This window comes from Tenrec ecaudatus, chromosome 4, assembly GCF_050624435.1.
Source record: "Tenrec ecaudatus isolate mTenEca1 chromosome 4, mTenEca1.hap1, whole genome shotgun sequence".
NCBI lineage: Eukaryota > Metazoa > Chordata > Mammalia > Afrosoricida > Tenrecidae > Tenrec > Tenrec ecaudatus.
In genome coordinates, this window is record NC_134533.1 from 170,368,599 (window position 1) to 170,383,772 (window position 15,174).

General features: G+C 50.1%; 1 protein-coding gene across 1 annotated transcript in view; it reads right to left on the reverse strand.

The window, feature by feature from the left end:
• TNIK (TRAF2 and NCK interacting kinase) overlaps positions 1-15,174 on the reverse strand; it is a 443,318-nt gene that overhangs the window by 99,586 nt on the left and 328,558 nt on the right. The window contains exons 8-9 of the mRNA XM_075547026.1: positions 12,313-12,367; positions 9,969-10,047 (exon numbers count right to left, since the gene is read on the reverse strand). Of these exons, the coding sequence (XP_075403141.1) occupies positions 9,969-10,047; positions 12,313-12,367 (134 nt within the window). The remainder of the gene's footprint in view (positions 1-9,968; positions 10,048-12,312; positions 12,368-15,174) is intronic.

Here is a 15,174-nt window from a genome sequence, read left to right on the forward strand (position 1 = left end):
ATCCTTTCTGACTTGCTGGAATGAAAGCTAACTGGTCCAAGAAGCCACCGTGAGTCGCTGGGTGGTACCAACGGATTGTCATTTGACAACTAGCTGAAAAGCTGGAGCTTCTAGTCAATTGGAGGCACCTGTGAGGGCAGACCCTGGACACCCCGTAGGGCGGCTCTGTTGGGCACGCACGGTAGCTCCAAGTCAGAATTAACAATACAGCAACAAACAATGCTATCCAGGTAACAGATGAATCCCCCAGTCCCAAAGTGGGTCGAGTATTACAGTGGGCACAACGCCGTCCAAATGCAGCCCAAGGAACACAACAGTGGGAGTGTCGAGGACACCCTGACATGCACCATCAGTACACGGCTGAGGCAATACATGAACTCATAGACAAATGAAAGCATTTCTTGGTCACGTATCCCGGGCCTCGTAGCTGGCAGGGTTAGGGAAACGAGGAAACAGAACTAGGTCTTATAGGATTAGGAGGCAGTGCCTTGGGGCCAGCCACTGTCCAGAGAGGGAATCGGCGAAAGACTGCAGCTGGGAGCGAGTCTTGCACGTGTCATGGGACATGGAGGTGAGTTGCTTACATGAGGCTGAACGTGCAAAGCTGGGGCAAATCAGACTAAGGTCGAAAAGGGAGGGGGTGGGTGGCACCATTGGTAGAAATGAGGAAGATTCTCAAATGGGAAAATGAACTGTAATGAGGCCCAGTTTTAATCAGTAGTTTCTGAATCACCTGTGAACTTTGCTTTCCAATCAATAAGAGCAGGAGGCGTGTGTATGCTAGCCACCCCCCAAGGGCTTGGAAATGGAATTTTAAGGGGCGAAGTTCATGGCCAGAAGGAAAGGTACTTCCCTGTAGAGGGACACTCAAGGATAAACCCTGTGGCAGAGCGTCTCAGGGCAGTGAGGAGGGATGCCATACCAGGAATGAAGGCAGCATATCAAATAAGCGGTCGAAACCAACAGTGGACTTTAGCTATGATTCATGAGTTGGGCATGCATGTTCTTAATGAACGTCCCAAGAAATTATACTGCATCATGACTAATTAAGCCCCTGACTGAACCGCAAGACTTTCCAAGCTAATTCATTGGTAGCACAATACACCACCCACACCCCAGGGTCGATCCTGGTCACCCTCTTCAACCTCTGCTGGCTGCTCAGGGCAGGCGGCTCGGCCTGGTGCTCTCCGGCGCCCTCTTGTGGAGCCCTGGTGTTACAGGATTGGGTCCCAGGAGCAAGCCTTTCTTTCCCAAGCTTCCTATAGTCCCTTGGGGCCTGAGCCCAAGGAACACAATGGTGGGCTTGTTCTTCAAGAGGGCTTGAGGGCTAGAGGGCACCCTGAAATGCACCATTCTCTGTTTCGGTCCTGGCCCAGGAATAGTCCAGCCTCACTCCACTTTTTGATTAATTAATTAATTAGTTAAAGTTCTGGGTTTTTTGCCTCTTCCCCTTCCTAAATTTCTGAGCTATGTTCATGCTTTTAAAAAATATTTTACATGGAAGTAAAATTTTACAGAGTCCACTTTACAGAGGAAATTTGTTGTTGTTTTTTAAATGTAAAGTTTAATTAAATTGAAAACTCACAAAAGTAAAATTTGATTTTACATGGACTCGAACAAGGCGAGCTAACACAAAGTTCCTACTGTGCTTGGTGCTCGCCTAGAATGAATCAGGAGCAGTCCTACTGTGCACCTGGCCTGGGGCCTCCAGGGCGGCCACAGTAGGCACCTCACCTCCCTGCTAAGGCCTTCAGCCCACCCTCTGTTTCTCCCACCCTGGGAACTTGGAGGCAGCTGGGAGTGCGCTGGTCATCTTTGCCTTGTGAACACACCGCCCATCCTTTCCCTGAAGGCACAAATGGATGAATGGACGGTTATTGGGTAAATGTTCGGACGAAGAGCTGAAATACCCCTATGTTCAGTATCTGCTTGTGAGGGACAGGAGGCTTGGAGAATAAATACCTTTTTTTAAAATATGCTGTCTTTCTCAAATATGCAGAATAAACCAGTGGAGGCACAAATACGATGTCAGCCACGGCACACTAGTGCAAGATAAATATAATGGTACAGTGGACTCTCCTGAGGCAGACACGGAGGCTGCCCAGCATAAAGGAACAGAGAGGCCACACACCGTTTCGCTACTAGGTATGAGACCAAACAAATCCCCCCGAAAGCTATTTGATCTCCACAAAGTACGCATAGGACAGTTTGCTTTTTCTTACTCGAAGCTAAAAGAAAGTGCTCGTGTGTGTGTGTGTGTGTGTTTTAAATAAAGCATCCGCAATTCCTTAGAAGAGGGCCAATAAAATAAATCACATCCAAATTAAAAATGAGATCCAGACTCAATAGTCTATAAATTCCATTCCTGGACACCAACACTTAGCAAAAAGCTAGATGGAGAGAAGTGTCCAAGTCTTTTTCGAATACTCCTCTTGGTGGGAGGGAACCTCAAGGGATGTTCAAAAGCATCACTCTGGTCCAGAGGATACACTGAGGCACACAGCGCTACAGGGCTGGGCACACTCTTCTTCCAGTGGGACAGCCAGGAGGGAGAAGAATCCTGCTTATTTAAAACAAGTCTTCGAAGACGGCTTCACGCTTCTTATTTTATCTAAAGTGACCAAAGGATCAATATGCTGACGTACACATTTAATTAAAAGTCAAAACACCTTCCATGCGTCAAATACCACCTGATGGTTTGCTGAACAGTCTAATGGGTTTAAGCTGTGTTTACAGACTTTTATTGCTTGACTCTCCGCTGCTGGCAATTTAGTCCTGTCTCAAAAGAAAAAAAATAATAAAGCTTAAGCATAGTAATACTAATTTCCCAAGGGCTGACATAACGAGACAAATGCTAATAATTGGCGCTTACACTACCAGTTTGTCTACTACCAGTGCCATTTCCCAGATTTATCTTGTTGAGATATGAAATTGTTTTAGTGGGATTAAAAATGCCTACAAGATTCCAGCACTATCATTACAGCCAGCCGGGATAAAAGTGGTAGTCATGTGGTGGTGGTGGGCTGTGGAGTCAATTCCAACTCAGAGGGACTTTACATTACAGAGTTGAACTGCCCGACAGGGTGACCGGTGCTGTGATTTTTATGGAAAGAGCCCCAGTGGTGCAGATGGTAAAGCACATGGTCACCACCCACATTGTCTGTGGTTCGGTTCACCTGAAGATGACAGCGCTGGCATCCCTATGGGGCCATTGGACTCTGTCTTACAGGGAAAGTGTACATGGGAGTCACTCATGGGGATGGGCTTGGTCTTCATGGGAGCAGCTCTCCAAGTCTCTTCTTCTTCAGTCACTGTTGGGGTCAGACTGTTGACCTTGACCTTGGCAGGCAAGTGCTCGGTCCTTGTAGCACTAGGGCTCCTTTTGCTAAGCATTCAACAACAAAAACACACACCCCACCAAACCCACTGCCACATGACTCAGCCACCTGAGAGGTCCAAACAGAACTGCTCCATGGCTCTCTGAGACAGTGAACCTTTACAGGAGCGGGCAGCCTCCGGTTACCCTGCAGAGTGGCTGGGCTGGATTCAAACCGTGTATCTTGCAGCTATTACCTCAATACTTCACCCACTTGGCCATAGTACTCCACTGGGCCATGCTGACCTTCAAGCATTTGCATGAACCCTGTCCGACCTCCCAGGGCTACTGTCTCCATCACTAATTGTGTGACTCCATCACTAATTGTGTGACTTCGGGCAAATTGCTTAACTTCTCTGTGCCTTACTCTCCCTGGCTGTAAATGGGGTGTTGTTGTTGTTGTTGTGCGGCTAGGTGCTGTGGAGTCACATCTGACTCGCTATGACCTTACGAACAACAGAAGCAGGCACCGTCTGACCTTGCAGCAGCTCCACAATCATCCCTGTGTTTGAGTCTGCTGTTGCACACTGGGTCGATCCATTTAAGCAAGAGTCTTTCTTTCTACACGCCCCCTCCCCACCCCCCTGCAGCCCTTTACTTCACTAAGCAGGATGGTCCTTCTCAAGAGACGGGTCTCTCCCGATAACCTGTCCAAAGTGCACAAGACTAAGCCTCACCATCCTCGTGTCTAAGGAGCATTCCGGCTCGACGTCTTCCAAGCCAGATGGAGTCGTTCTTTGGGCACTCTCCATGGTACAGTCGGTATTCTCGACCGACGCCATCATCATTCTTCGGTCTTGCTTATTCATTGTCCAGCTTCCCCATGAATAGGAGGCAATTGGAAAGACCATGGCTTGGGTCAACTCCAAGTGACTTCTTGGCTCTTTAACACTTTAAAGAGGTCTGGTGCAGCAGCTTTCCCCGATGCAATCCATGATTGCATTCTTGACCGTGACTCCCCTGAGCACTGGCTGTGTGTGGAAGCAAAGTGAGATCCTCGGCAGCTCTCCTCTTTCTCGTGTCTCTCATCATATTGCTGGCTGGTCTCGTTGTTTTCTTTAGAGGAAGGACTAGGGATACCACTGGGCTTATTTCAAACGGCAATGATGATGATCAAGTGGGTTAACTCGCGGACGCCCCTCGTGTTGGCACATCATCCATGGGCTGGATGCGCTTGCCGCTGTTATTCTTGCCATGTGCACAAAGGCCCAGAGGCCTCTGGCCATGACCAGGCTTGCAGCATCTGACTTTAGGATGGAAGAGAAGAAATTTGAAGTTGTGTTCCCCACTCCTGTTGAGCTGAGTAAGTATCGGATCCCCGAGAAAGTTCCTACCGGTATCTTGGGACTGGAGAAGACATCAGGAGAGGTAAGATGGCAGCTATTTCCAAGGAGACAGCTACACAGGTTGATTAAAAAATAGAGTTTATATAGCAGTCTTTGTCTTGATTTCAATACAGCCCAAAGCTGTACTGCTGCTGACAAATCCAGTCTAGCATTCAGTGCACATTTCCTGACATTTGCACTGTATTATCCTCATTTATTAAGAACCCCAAAGAACGCTCTCATTTCTTAAAACAAAAATGCTTCTGTTGTAAGGCAACATGAAGTCCTGAACACAACCTGGACAGACCTCAGAAACATGCCTGGAGCGAAACAATATTATTGTCACCAAAGGACTAAAACAATGTGGTCTTACTTACATGGAATAAGCAAATATATATATATAAACCAAGTGTCACCCATGGGAGGCTGGGAGGGAGGGGGAGGGCTTTTTTGCCTAGGGGACACTGAGTCTGTGTTCACGGTGGTGGAATGATTTGGAAAAGGGACTGGGATAATTCATACACAAATGAAGAATCCAGTCGATGCCACTCAGCCGTACCTGTGCACAAACCTGAACTGGAAAAGACGAAGCAGGGGGAAAGAAGACCAGACGGCCCTGCAAGAATCAGAATGCGTGCTCCACCCAAGAACCTAAAACATGGGGCTCGGGGGTGGGGGTGTAGTAAGTCTTGGAGCGGAAGCAGAAGGTCAGGGTTCTCGGCTGGCCCCACCCAGGAACGTCCACTGATCCTGGACAAGACTGCTCATCTTCTCAGGTCTCAAAATCTTCCTCTGGGGCTCATGCGGTTGGGCCCAAGGACCGCACATCTCTCTGTGTGACAAGCAGCTAGGGTTTTTCTGTAACGGTCTCGTCTGCACTCTGCCTTGTTTGCGTAGATGCTTCAAATTTCTAGAGCACGTGAAAGGAACACGGCGGACGCATGAGGTCGTCCCCATCCGTCCTTCTCCGGAACCCCCTGGAGGGCAGCCACAGCTCTGTGGGCAGCAGGGCAGGGGTGAGCAGGTTGGGAAGGGGGAGCGGACCTGATACAACCTCAGATGAGAGGGAGGGGGAAAACCTGCACTCTGCGAGGCACACCTCTGCCCTGCATTTGCGGGACACTGGTGAGCGAGGAAGCTGCTGAGTTCTTTGACTTGCGGTGGTCCACCTGAGGGCGTGGGGCTGTCTCCTTCCAGGGACCTCATGATTGCTATTGTTTTTAAAACCTTATTTTTGGTGGAAATATAAGCCACTGACCCATCCTGCATTTTTTCACAGCTTGTCACTGTTCACTTGGCCTCTCTCCATACAGTTTCACCCCCATCGACTTCGACTGCAAGGCGACTGTGTGCTTCGAGAGTCACTGCTGCCACCTGGATCTCCCGTAGCCCATTCCGTGCAAGAGCACGTCATCAGGTCTTTCACCAGGGAGGACTCCTCTTGGCCTGCATGGGGCAGTGTGGCAGCCCTGGGGATTTCCCTCCGGGCACCAGACTGGGGCTTGTCCAGCCACAGTGGAGGCTGCGCTAGGCTGTCCAAGCACCGCAACCTCCCCCAGGCCCGGCGCCAAGGCCCCTCCACTCAGCGCATGGCGAGGGCGGCCGTGGTCCTTCCCTGCTTGAATGGCTGTGACGTCTCGTCTGCAGGCACATAGGAAAGCACGACAGAGGGCCACTCTGAAAGACGGGCGCGGCACAGTCAAGGAGAGCTGGTGGCATGACGGCTAACATGCTCAGTCGCCTAAGCAGAAGGACCGAGGCTTGCGCCCATGGGCCTCTCTCTCCCAGGTGGAAAGAGGCGGCAGTCTGCTCTCCTAAAAACTGTGGCCTAGGCTTCCCTCTGTGGCGGCCGCCCTGTCCCATAGTGTTCGCTAAGGGTTGAAGATGATTCAACAGCAGCAGCCTCGGGCTCCTTCCTTCCACTTTCACCTGAGTTCAGCAGACAGGGCAGTGCGATGGGAGAATAGGGGTCCCAATCAGGAGATAATCGAAAGCAAGGTCCTGTGGGGAGGGGGTGCATGCCCCCGGTAACACTAGGTGTCATTTATACCTTGACAAGAGGACAGTGGCCTGCTAACCTGTTCTACGAGTGAGCAGCTTCTGCCCCTGAGAGCACACTTTAGAGCAGTGGTCCTCCACCTTCCCAATGACGAGACCCCGTAGTACAGTTCCTCATGCGGTGACCTCCAGCCGTGCATACATTGTCATTGCTACTTCATAACTTTAATTCTGTTACTGTTATGAATCAAAATGTAAATATCTGATACGCAGGACATATGTTCATTGTCATAAATTGAACACAATTAAAGCATAGTGATTAATCACAAAACAATCTGCAATTATATAGTGTGAAATACTTATGTGTTTTCCAATGGTCTTAGGGGACCCCTGCGAAAGGGTCATTTGACCTCCAAAAAGGTCACAATCCACAGGTTGAGAACCGCTGCGTTAGAGGTTTATGCCCGTCTTGCTTTTAGCATGAGTGGAGGTTACCTTTAAAAATAAGAGGGGAGAATAAACCCCCAAAACGCCCAACCCCTCCCTATACACCGTCAGTGCCTGTTAAAGAAAACACTAACCCATTTCAAATCCCTTTGCACCTGGGCTTTTAGGGGCCCTGTGAAATCGGGACAGGAATTGTAGAGAAGTAGGGGCCAGGCCAAGTGGGTCTGGTAGCCTGGGGCCTCCCAGCCACCTTTATGAAGGCTGATCTCCCAGGGAGAAATAGTGCTGGGCCAGGGCTTTGGTCACCTTCCATTCCCTGTCTGATGGCATGGGGACGAGGCTCTCCTGCCTGGGTTCCCTCCCTGCCAGGGCAGAGTGGACACTGGGATGAGATGAAAATGGTCCCACTTCGCTGCTGAACTTCCCGCCCCCTCCATCATTATCCCCCTTACTTCTTGCTCTCCAAGGTTTGGAATGGAAGAGTAAGCCTGTTTTTGTTTTTCCAGTGGGAGGGGCCACACGGGAGGCCCTGCTGGCCAGGGTTTAGATGAGTGTGCCAGGCAGCAGGACAGACTGATACCTAAGTTGGACAGACTGATTCTTAGTTGGGGTGGGGTAGCGACAGTGGCAGGTGGACTCTCTGCCCGCCCATGTAAAGGACGTGGAAGCAATCCAGCAGGGCAGCGTTGCTACACATTTAAAAACAAAAGCCAGACATGGAAATGCACTGCCCAGTCGTCAGAGTTTGACATGGCCGTGGACACACCATAACCACAAACAAATCTCAGGGGTGGACGGCCAGTGGACCCTCCTCTGTGCAGAGAGCAGCCAGCAGGCTGGGATGGGGGGGGGGTGGATACATAAAACCTATTGTATACAGCTGGGCCCACAGTGAGTCCCAGCAGAGGAAGCGCGGCCCCCTATCAGCAGCTGTTTGTGCTGCCAAGACTGGGAGGGGTGAGAGCCAGGCTGCACCCCTCTCCCCCACCTCCGGTGTGTGTGTGTGTGTGTGTGTGTGTGTGTGTGTGTGTGTGTGTGTGCTGGGAGAAGGGAGGCAGTGGGGCCTTTGGGCCCTCCCTGGATCACATGCTATCCTGACGCCCAATGCGAGGCTGTTGCTGGGGAGAGCGCTTCTCCTGTCCCACAGTGACCCTCGCAGAGAGAAGGAGGGGTGGGGAATGCTTCTTTCCCTTCCTTGTTACCAATAGCAACTCTCATTCTGTCCCCTCCCAGGCCTGTCAATGCCAAGGCTGCCGTCTCTCTCCTTCCCTCCCTCTGCAGCATGTCTCTCTGCTGCCTCATCGGGGTTGCTGTGACCATCACTGCCATGGTCATCGCCGTTCATTGCCACAGGACTGGTCACAGTGTGGCTCACAGGGACCTCACCACAACACTATGAAATGAGTCCTGGTTTTGCATCATTCCCACGACCGGGTGAGGATTTAGCTGCTGTGATCCTCAGGGCTGGCTTTTGGACAAGCATTTCCACCCTTTCCTTCCTAGGCTGTCTGTGTCTGGAAGCTCTACGGAAACCTGTCTGGACCAGAGCAATGCGCAAGCAAGCTTCCGCCGGCAGAAGGCAGGCTTGTGCATTAGGAACACTGGCCAGGATTTGCACCGGGTCTCCCATCCGTCAGCACCCGGCCTAGAGTATAACTAGATGAGTAGTATTAATAGAGAGGAGTTAGCCGGCGCATGCGTGGGAAAAACAGAGGCTCCAGTGAACGCAGCAGTTCTCAACCTTTGGGGGGGGTTGAACGACACTTTCACAGGGGTCGCCTAGGACCGTATTCCGATGGTCTGAGGAACTGAGACACTGCTCCTCTGCCCATCACCAGGAGGGTGTGCCCACAGGCAGATATGCCCACAGACGGGGTCCCACAACATGAGGAACTGTGTTAAAGGGTGGCGGCACTAGGAAAGGTGAGGACCACTGACTTAAGGGATCACTCGTGAAAGAACTTATCAAAAGGACCGTGCCACTTTATGGTCCCTCTGCCCCGGAAGATGGTCCAAGGCAGAGGTTCAAGACTGTATCAGAGAAAATTGATCACTTCTACATAGAGAAAGGAGGGAACAATGGATGTTTTTATGTAATCATAGCATTCAACGATCCTCATACACACACACACACACACACACACACACACCCCGGTTCTGGTTCCCAAAACTTTGGCCACTCACATACTTCTAAACACAATTTGGCTACATCCTCACACCATCCACACTCGTATTTATTTAGAATTTTCCTTTTAATTCAAGTTTTCTATAACTATGTGTATTAAAAGGAAAGGCTATATCACGGCTCAAAGCAAAAACAAGACAAAACAACCTCTGTAGCACTTGCTACAAAATGAAGGTAATCGTCAATACAAAATTAGGAACGTTCAGCCACGTTATCAGCTGCGACCCCCTTGTACACCACCAGGTGTGTGTGTGCCCAGTGTATGTGGGCACATCTCCCTTAGGGAAGAGGCCTCAGTCAATCCAACAGGCTGGCTCCGAACCTCCACCCTCCCCGAGGAGCAGTTCTGGCTGCCAGGACAGACATCCGTGGGAAGTACACGGTATGGAGCTTCCACGGTCTCACTTTGCCCGCTTACACATTTTTCCCTCCAGCTCCTTACCTCGTAGGTGTGAGGGTAAAGACTTGCAGTGCAGAAAATGGGGACTCAATAAGCACTTTAAAGTGAGTGAGAAGGCAAGGCGAGTCATCCATCAAGCCTTCTAGTCTAGATCCGCCTAATCCTGTGAGCAGAACCTAGGAGCTGAGTGAGTCGAAGGGAGAATCGTAGGAAAAACCAGCTGGAGGCTGGACTCACCACTTCTTAGACTTCAGGCGAGGTGCAGGGTTCCGGGGGATGAGGAAGAGGGCTCTCATGGGGTGCATGTCACAGAGAGCTGCAAGAGAGCAAACCAGGAGCCAGCTGGGGTTAAGAGGTCAGTGAGATGCTGCTGCCCTGAGTCCAACCACGACCCGGTGCAGAGCCGGAACATCGTAACGCTTCGATGATGTCTGATGCCGGGACTCTCACAGCGTCAGATGCTTCCGACAGATGCTGTTACAATGTCCAGTGACGATGCCTTCATTTAATATTTAATGGAACCCTTAAGCTTTCCTAGGAAAGAGCCCTAGGGGCATATGCATCGCACTGGGCTATGATAGGCAAGGTCAGTAGTACAAGCCCCCCAGCTGCCCTTTGGGCCAAAGACGAGGCTCTCTACTCCCTTACACAGTTCCAGGCTTGAAAACCCACAGGGGCAGTTCCTGTCTGTCCTGTAGGGGCGTTATGAGTCGGCGTCGACTTGATGGGTGCGTGTGTGTGTGTGTGTGTCTAATACCTCCACTTAGCATTCAAGGGACTTAATCTAAAAGAACCATCGTTAGCCTTGTTAAAATCACCACTCAGGACCCAAAATAAACAAGAGCAGGATGGCAATTACAGTGGGTTATTTTCAACGACTCATAAAACAAGCTATATTTGATAACCCATGATCGATTCCTTATAAACTAGAAACAAATACACAAACAAAAGACCTCAAACTCATTGCTGTGGAGCCAATTCTGACTCACAGTGACCTTATAGGACCACGGAGAACTGCTCTTATGAGTCTCCAAGACGATAACTATCCATGGGAGTGGACAGCCTCGTCTTTCTCCGGCTCCTAACCAGAGAAAGGCTCATTCAAATGCATCGCTTCCATGTGGGAGTTTACAGCCTACAGCCCTAGGCCGGGAAGCCATTCTCTCTGACAACTATGGGGCTTTGCTGACTCTGTGACTAGAGGTTTTTGGCTCACGGGCATGAGGAAGGGCAGAGGATTAAGCCAAACAGGGGGCAGTGGTAAAACTAACATATAAAAGAAAACCTCACGTGCGTAACACAGCATGAGTGCTGATAGTGAAAGCGCACACACATTCCTATTTAAATCAAAATATTTCACTTGCCTACTGTTCAAACCACCGGCACCGTTTTTGCTTTGCACCCAGAATAAGAAGCTCTTCCCCTAAAGTCCCAAGGAGCCCGTGGGTAGAAGCTTTCTTTTCGACCCAGGCTCTCACTCATCAAGGATGATAATATATGGGCTTTACACAGTAGTATACTATTTTTCTGAGTCACAAATGCCTATTAGCATTGGAGATGAGAAGAATTCTGTCAACCAACGCCGAGAATAATCATGCGACTGCTGAGTTCTTCCAACTCTGCACTGTGGCGTCTTGAAGGGAAAAAGAAAAATCCTTGGTACACAACAACGTGTCAGGGAAAGCCAGGACTTGTTTCCATCTGGGATCTCTGAGAAACAGACCCCGGTGGGGAATAGCATGTAAGGATCCCCACCCGGGGACAATTCCTGCCTGGAAGTGGGGCTGACAGGCCGGGTGGGGAGAGCTGTTGTCCCCGAGGGACGGAGAGCTGCTGAAATCTCTACACGGCCCTAAAGCTCAAGATGGGTCAAAGTTGCCTACAATGGGGTCATGTGTCTCCCAGGAAAGGTCCTGCCTTTGTATCCCTGCCCCCTCACTGCCATCGCCTGGAGTGGCCCTAAGGAGCCACATCTTGGGGCCAGCCGAGCCTCGAAGCCCACGGCCATCATGCTTCCTGGACTAGACATGTGGGCTGTATGTCCTCAGAACCACACAGGCAGGAGGAGGCATGCTGAAGGGCTAGTACTCTGGAGCGCCAGGAGCTAGAAAGGTGCTCTGCCCGGCCAGGGCTCCCTGCGTTCCCGCCCAGGCATCATCAGCAGGGAAATCTAAAACCCCAACAACAGTACAAGGGTTCCTATAACCCTCTCCAATGCTGGGGGCACACCGGCGGGAGAGTTTCTTAAATGGGAGCGAGCTTCTGGGTGGGGTGGTCCTGGTTTTAAGTCAGGCAGAGGACATGTCAAGGAAAGGACAAGGCATCTGTAAAGTACAACAGGAGGCTCCGCAGGGTGCTTTCCTTTGCCCTTTGTTCCATTCCCCTCGGAGGGAAGAACACTTGGAGATGAATGGATTCCTGGTTGATGTGAGGTGACTGCTTTCTAAGGATGCCAGCCAGAGTCCATGCAGGGCTCGGTGTAGCGGAAGGAAAGCCACTGCAGCTCCTGGCCAGGAACCCGGTGCCCGCCCACCGGGCAAGGCCAGCCAGGCACTGCAGCCCAGGGAGGGGAGGTACTTACGGGGAGCGCCTTCTGCCATCTCGATGGCCGTGATTCCCAGAGACCACAGGTCACTCTGCAAAAGAAGGAAGGCACACAGGCACGCATAAGTCCCAGGAAGGACACCAACCTGGCTAGAGCTGGCCATGGCTTGAGGACCACCTGCCCGTGGGAAGGCCACTCAGCTGTCTGCTGGGACCAGCCTGCTTCCACCACGAAGCCGAAAAGCAAGAGCTGTGCCCGATTCACTCTTCACAGACAATGTCCTACCCAGTGCCCGGCACCTGGCCTGTTTCCTATACATGTTTGGAAGGGGACTACACAGTATTTTTAGTTAATTAGTCATGGAAGTTTATCTATCGATGAGAGCACCTGAAATAGCTGCAGTGCCAATAGAGGTCTTTAAAATACCTCTATTAAGGGGGTACTTGTCCTGTAATAAACTACCCATATGTTGAAGCATCATTTGCTAATGTTGACTTGTCCACAAGCCCGTGAAAATATCTCCACAGCCAAGAAAATAAATGTTCCCATCACCCCCAATGATCCCATTTGGCGGGTAGAGCTCTTCCCTCCAGCCCCTTCTTGCTTTTCCCTGCCACCAGGTTTCCAGGCAACCCCAAGTCTGCTCGCGGTCACTTTGCATTCGTTTGCATTTTCTAAATTTATATAAACGGAATCGGACTACAGTGGTCTTTTGGGTCTGGCTTCCTTCCCTTAAGATACCGTCTTTGAGTTGATTCCTATTGTAGCATTTACCAGAGCTTCCGTCCATACTTCCGTCCTCTCGTATCGCTCAGTCGTATTGCACTATGTGAATACACCATGGGTAGTTACCCATGCACGTCTTGGTGGCCGGTTGGGTTCTGAGCACCTTTGGGTTGCGCTGAATACAGTGGCCACCAATATCCCCAGGCAGGTCTGGGTGTAGACGTGAGCACATGGTGCTCCTCTGCTTTTGAGGAAATACGCAGGAGAAGAAAGAAGAATGGGTCTTGCTGCAAAGGGTCCCATGTAGCCATGTGCTCAGACTCAATTTTATTCTTAAAAAAAAAAAAACAACCGGTAAAACAAAACAAAACCAACCCCGGCAACTTCATGTGCTTTAACCTCGTAAAGAAAACAAAAACCCGCACAGCTGGCTCAGTGAACAGTGTTCTGAGGAATGGGGAAAGGAGCGAAGCTGTCAAAGCCTTCCCTTTGCTCACATCCCCAGTGGAGCCTCACGGAAACTGCAGGCGTGGAATCAAAGGTGCGTTTTGGCCTTGGGAACACCTGCTGCAGAAGCCTCTGGACAATGTCCAAGAGCAAAGCTGAGGCCAAAAGTGCAAGTGATCCAGCCACAGTTCTCACTGTTTTTTAAAGCATCTCGTTTGCATATGAAAGTTGAACCATGAATCGATGCCTTTGAATGATGGTGCTGGAGAAGAACACTGAATGTAGGAGAACAGACACATCTGTCTTAGAAAAGAGGAGAGCCAGAATGCTCCTTAGGGGCAAGGATGTCTCCTTTTTGTCACCTCTACTTTGTGACAGAAGAGACCAGTCCCTGGAGGAGGACATGATGCTTGGTAAAACAGAGGACCATCGCAAAAGAAGAAGACCCCCAAGGAGCCGGGTTGACACAGTGGCTGCAACAATGGGCTCAAACACAGCAATGTACTGCTAGGATGGCCCTGGACTGGGCAGTGTTTCCTCTCTTGTACATCGGGACACTAAGAGTGGAAATGGACTCAACAGCACCCGGCAATGACCACCTTAAAAAACCAACGGGGTTTTATTTATTTATATTTTTAATGGTGATCACGGATTTATCTTCAGAACCTGGAGCAGAGCTCAATGCAGAGGCAGGTGCTCAATAGACTTGTTGAATTAATGCCTAACTATCTTCTATCATCTAAGTAGACTGAACAGAGATCTGTAGATCCTGATATATTTTCTTATGTTCCAACTGACTTTTATACTCAGTTCAGAATTCCTGGAACTAATGCGCACCATTCAATCTGATCACTAACAATCCGCTTCTCCCACGCTCGCTGTTACAGTTTATCGTTGTTACTGAGAGCCATTGAGTTGATCCTGACACATAGACACTACAGCAGGAGGCAGAACGACCCTCGTGGGTTCCGAGACTGTAACTCTTTACAGGAGTAGATCGGCTTTCTCTGGCTGCTGGTTTTAAACTACTGACCTTGTGGTTAGCAGCCCAGTGCATAACTACAATGTAACCAGGACTCCTTACAGCTTAGTGGACTTTTAATGTTGTATAAAATCCAATTACTGAGTTACTGCGGCATCAACTCAACTCCCGGAGACTCCACTTGTATCAGAGAAGAACTGTGTGCTTCAAAGGGTTTTCAGTGAAGGCCGAGTGTCAGGAAGTAGATCGCCAGGCCTTTTCGCTAAGGCACCTCTGGGTGAACTCACACATGCAACCCTAAAGTTAGCACCTGAGTGCTTCAGCTGTCTGCCCGATCTGGTGGTTCCATACATTGTACTGCCCAGGCAAGCCAACCTCACTGACATCGGACTCATGGAGACTCTGTGTGTTTCTGACACTGTTAACTTTCTACAGGAGTAGAGAGCCTCATCTGGAGGGGACACGTCAAGAGTGGAGGAAAGTCAGGTTGAGAAAGCCCAAGAAGATGCTTGCTGCTGCCAGCAGATCAGTAAGAAAACAATGCGGAGTTTGGTTCAAAGACCTGCAGTTCTGACAAAACTCTCAACACACTCCCATTTGACTTATTTATTTACAACTTTACATTGTGGACTCGGTGGGGGTTTACATATCAGATCAACAGACTCCCATTTTGAATGTGTCCAGCATTTTGTATTACGTTTTACTCTCTCCATTACGAGCGAGCTCAGATTAGAGCGACCAAA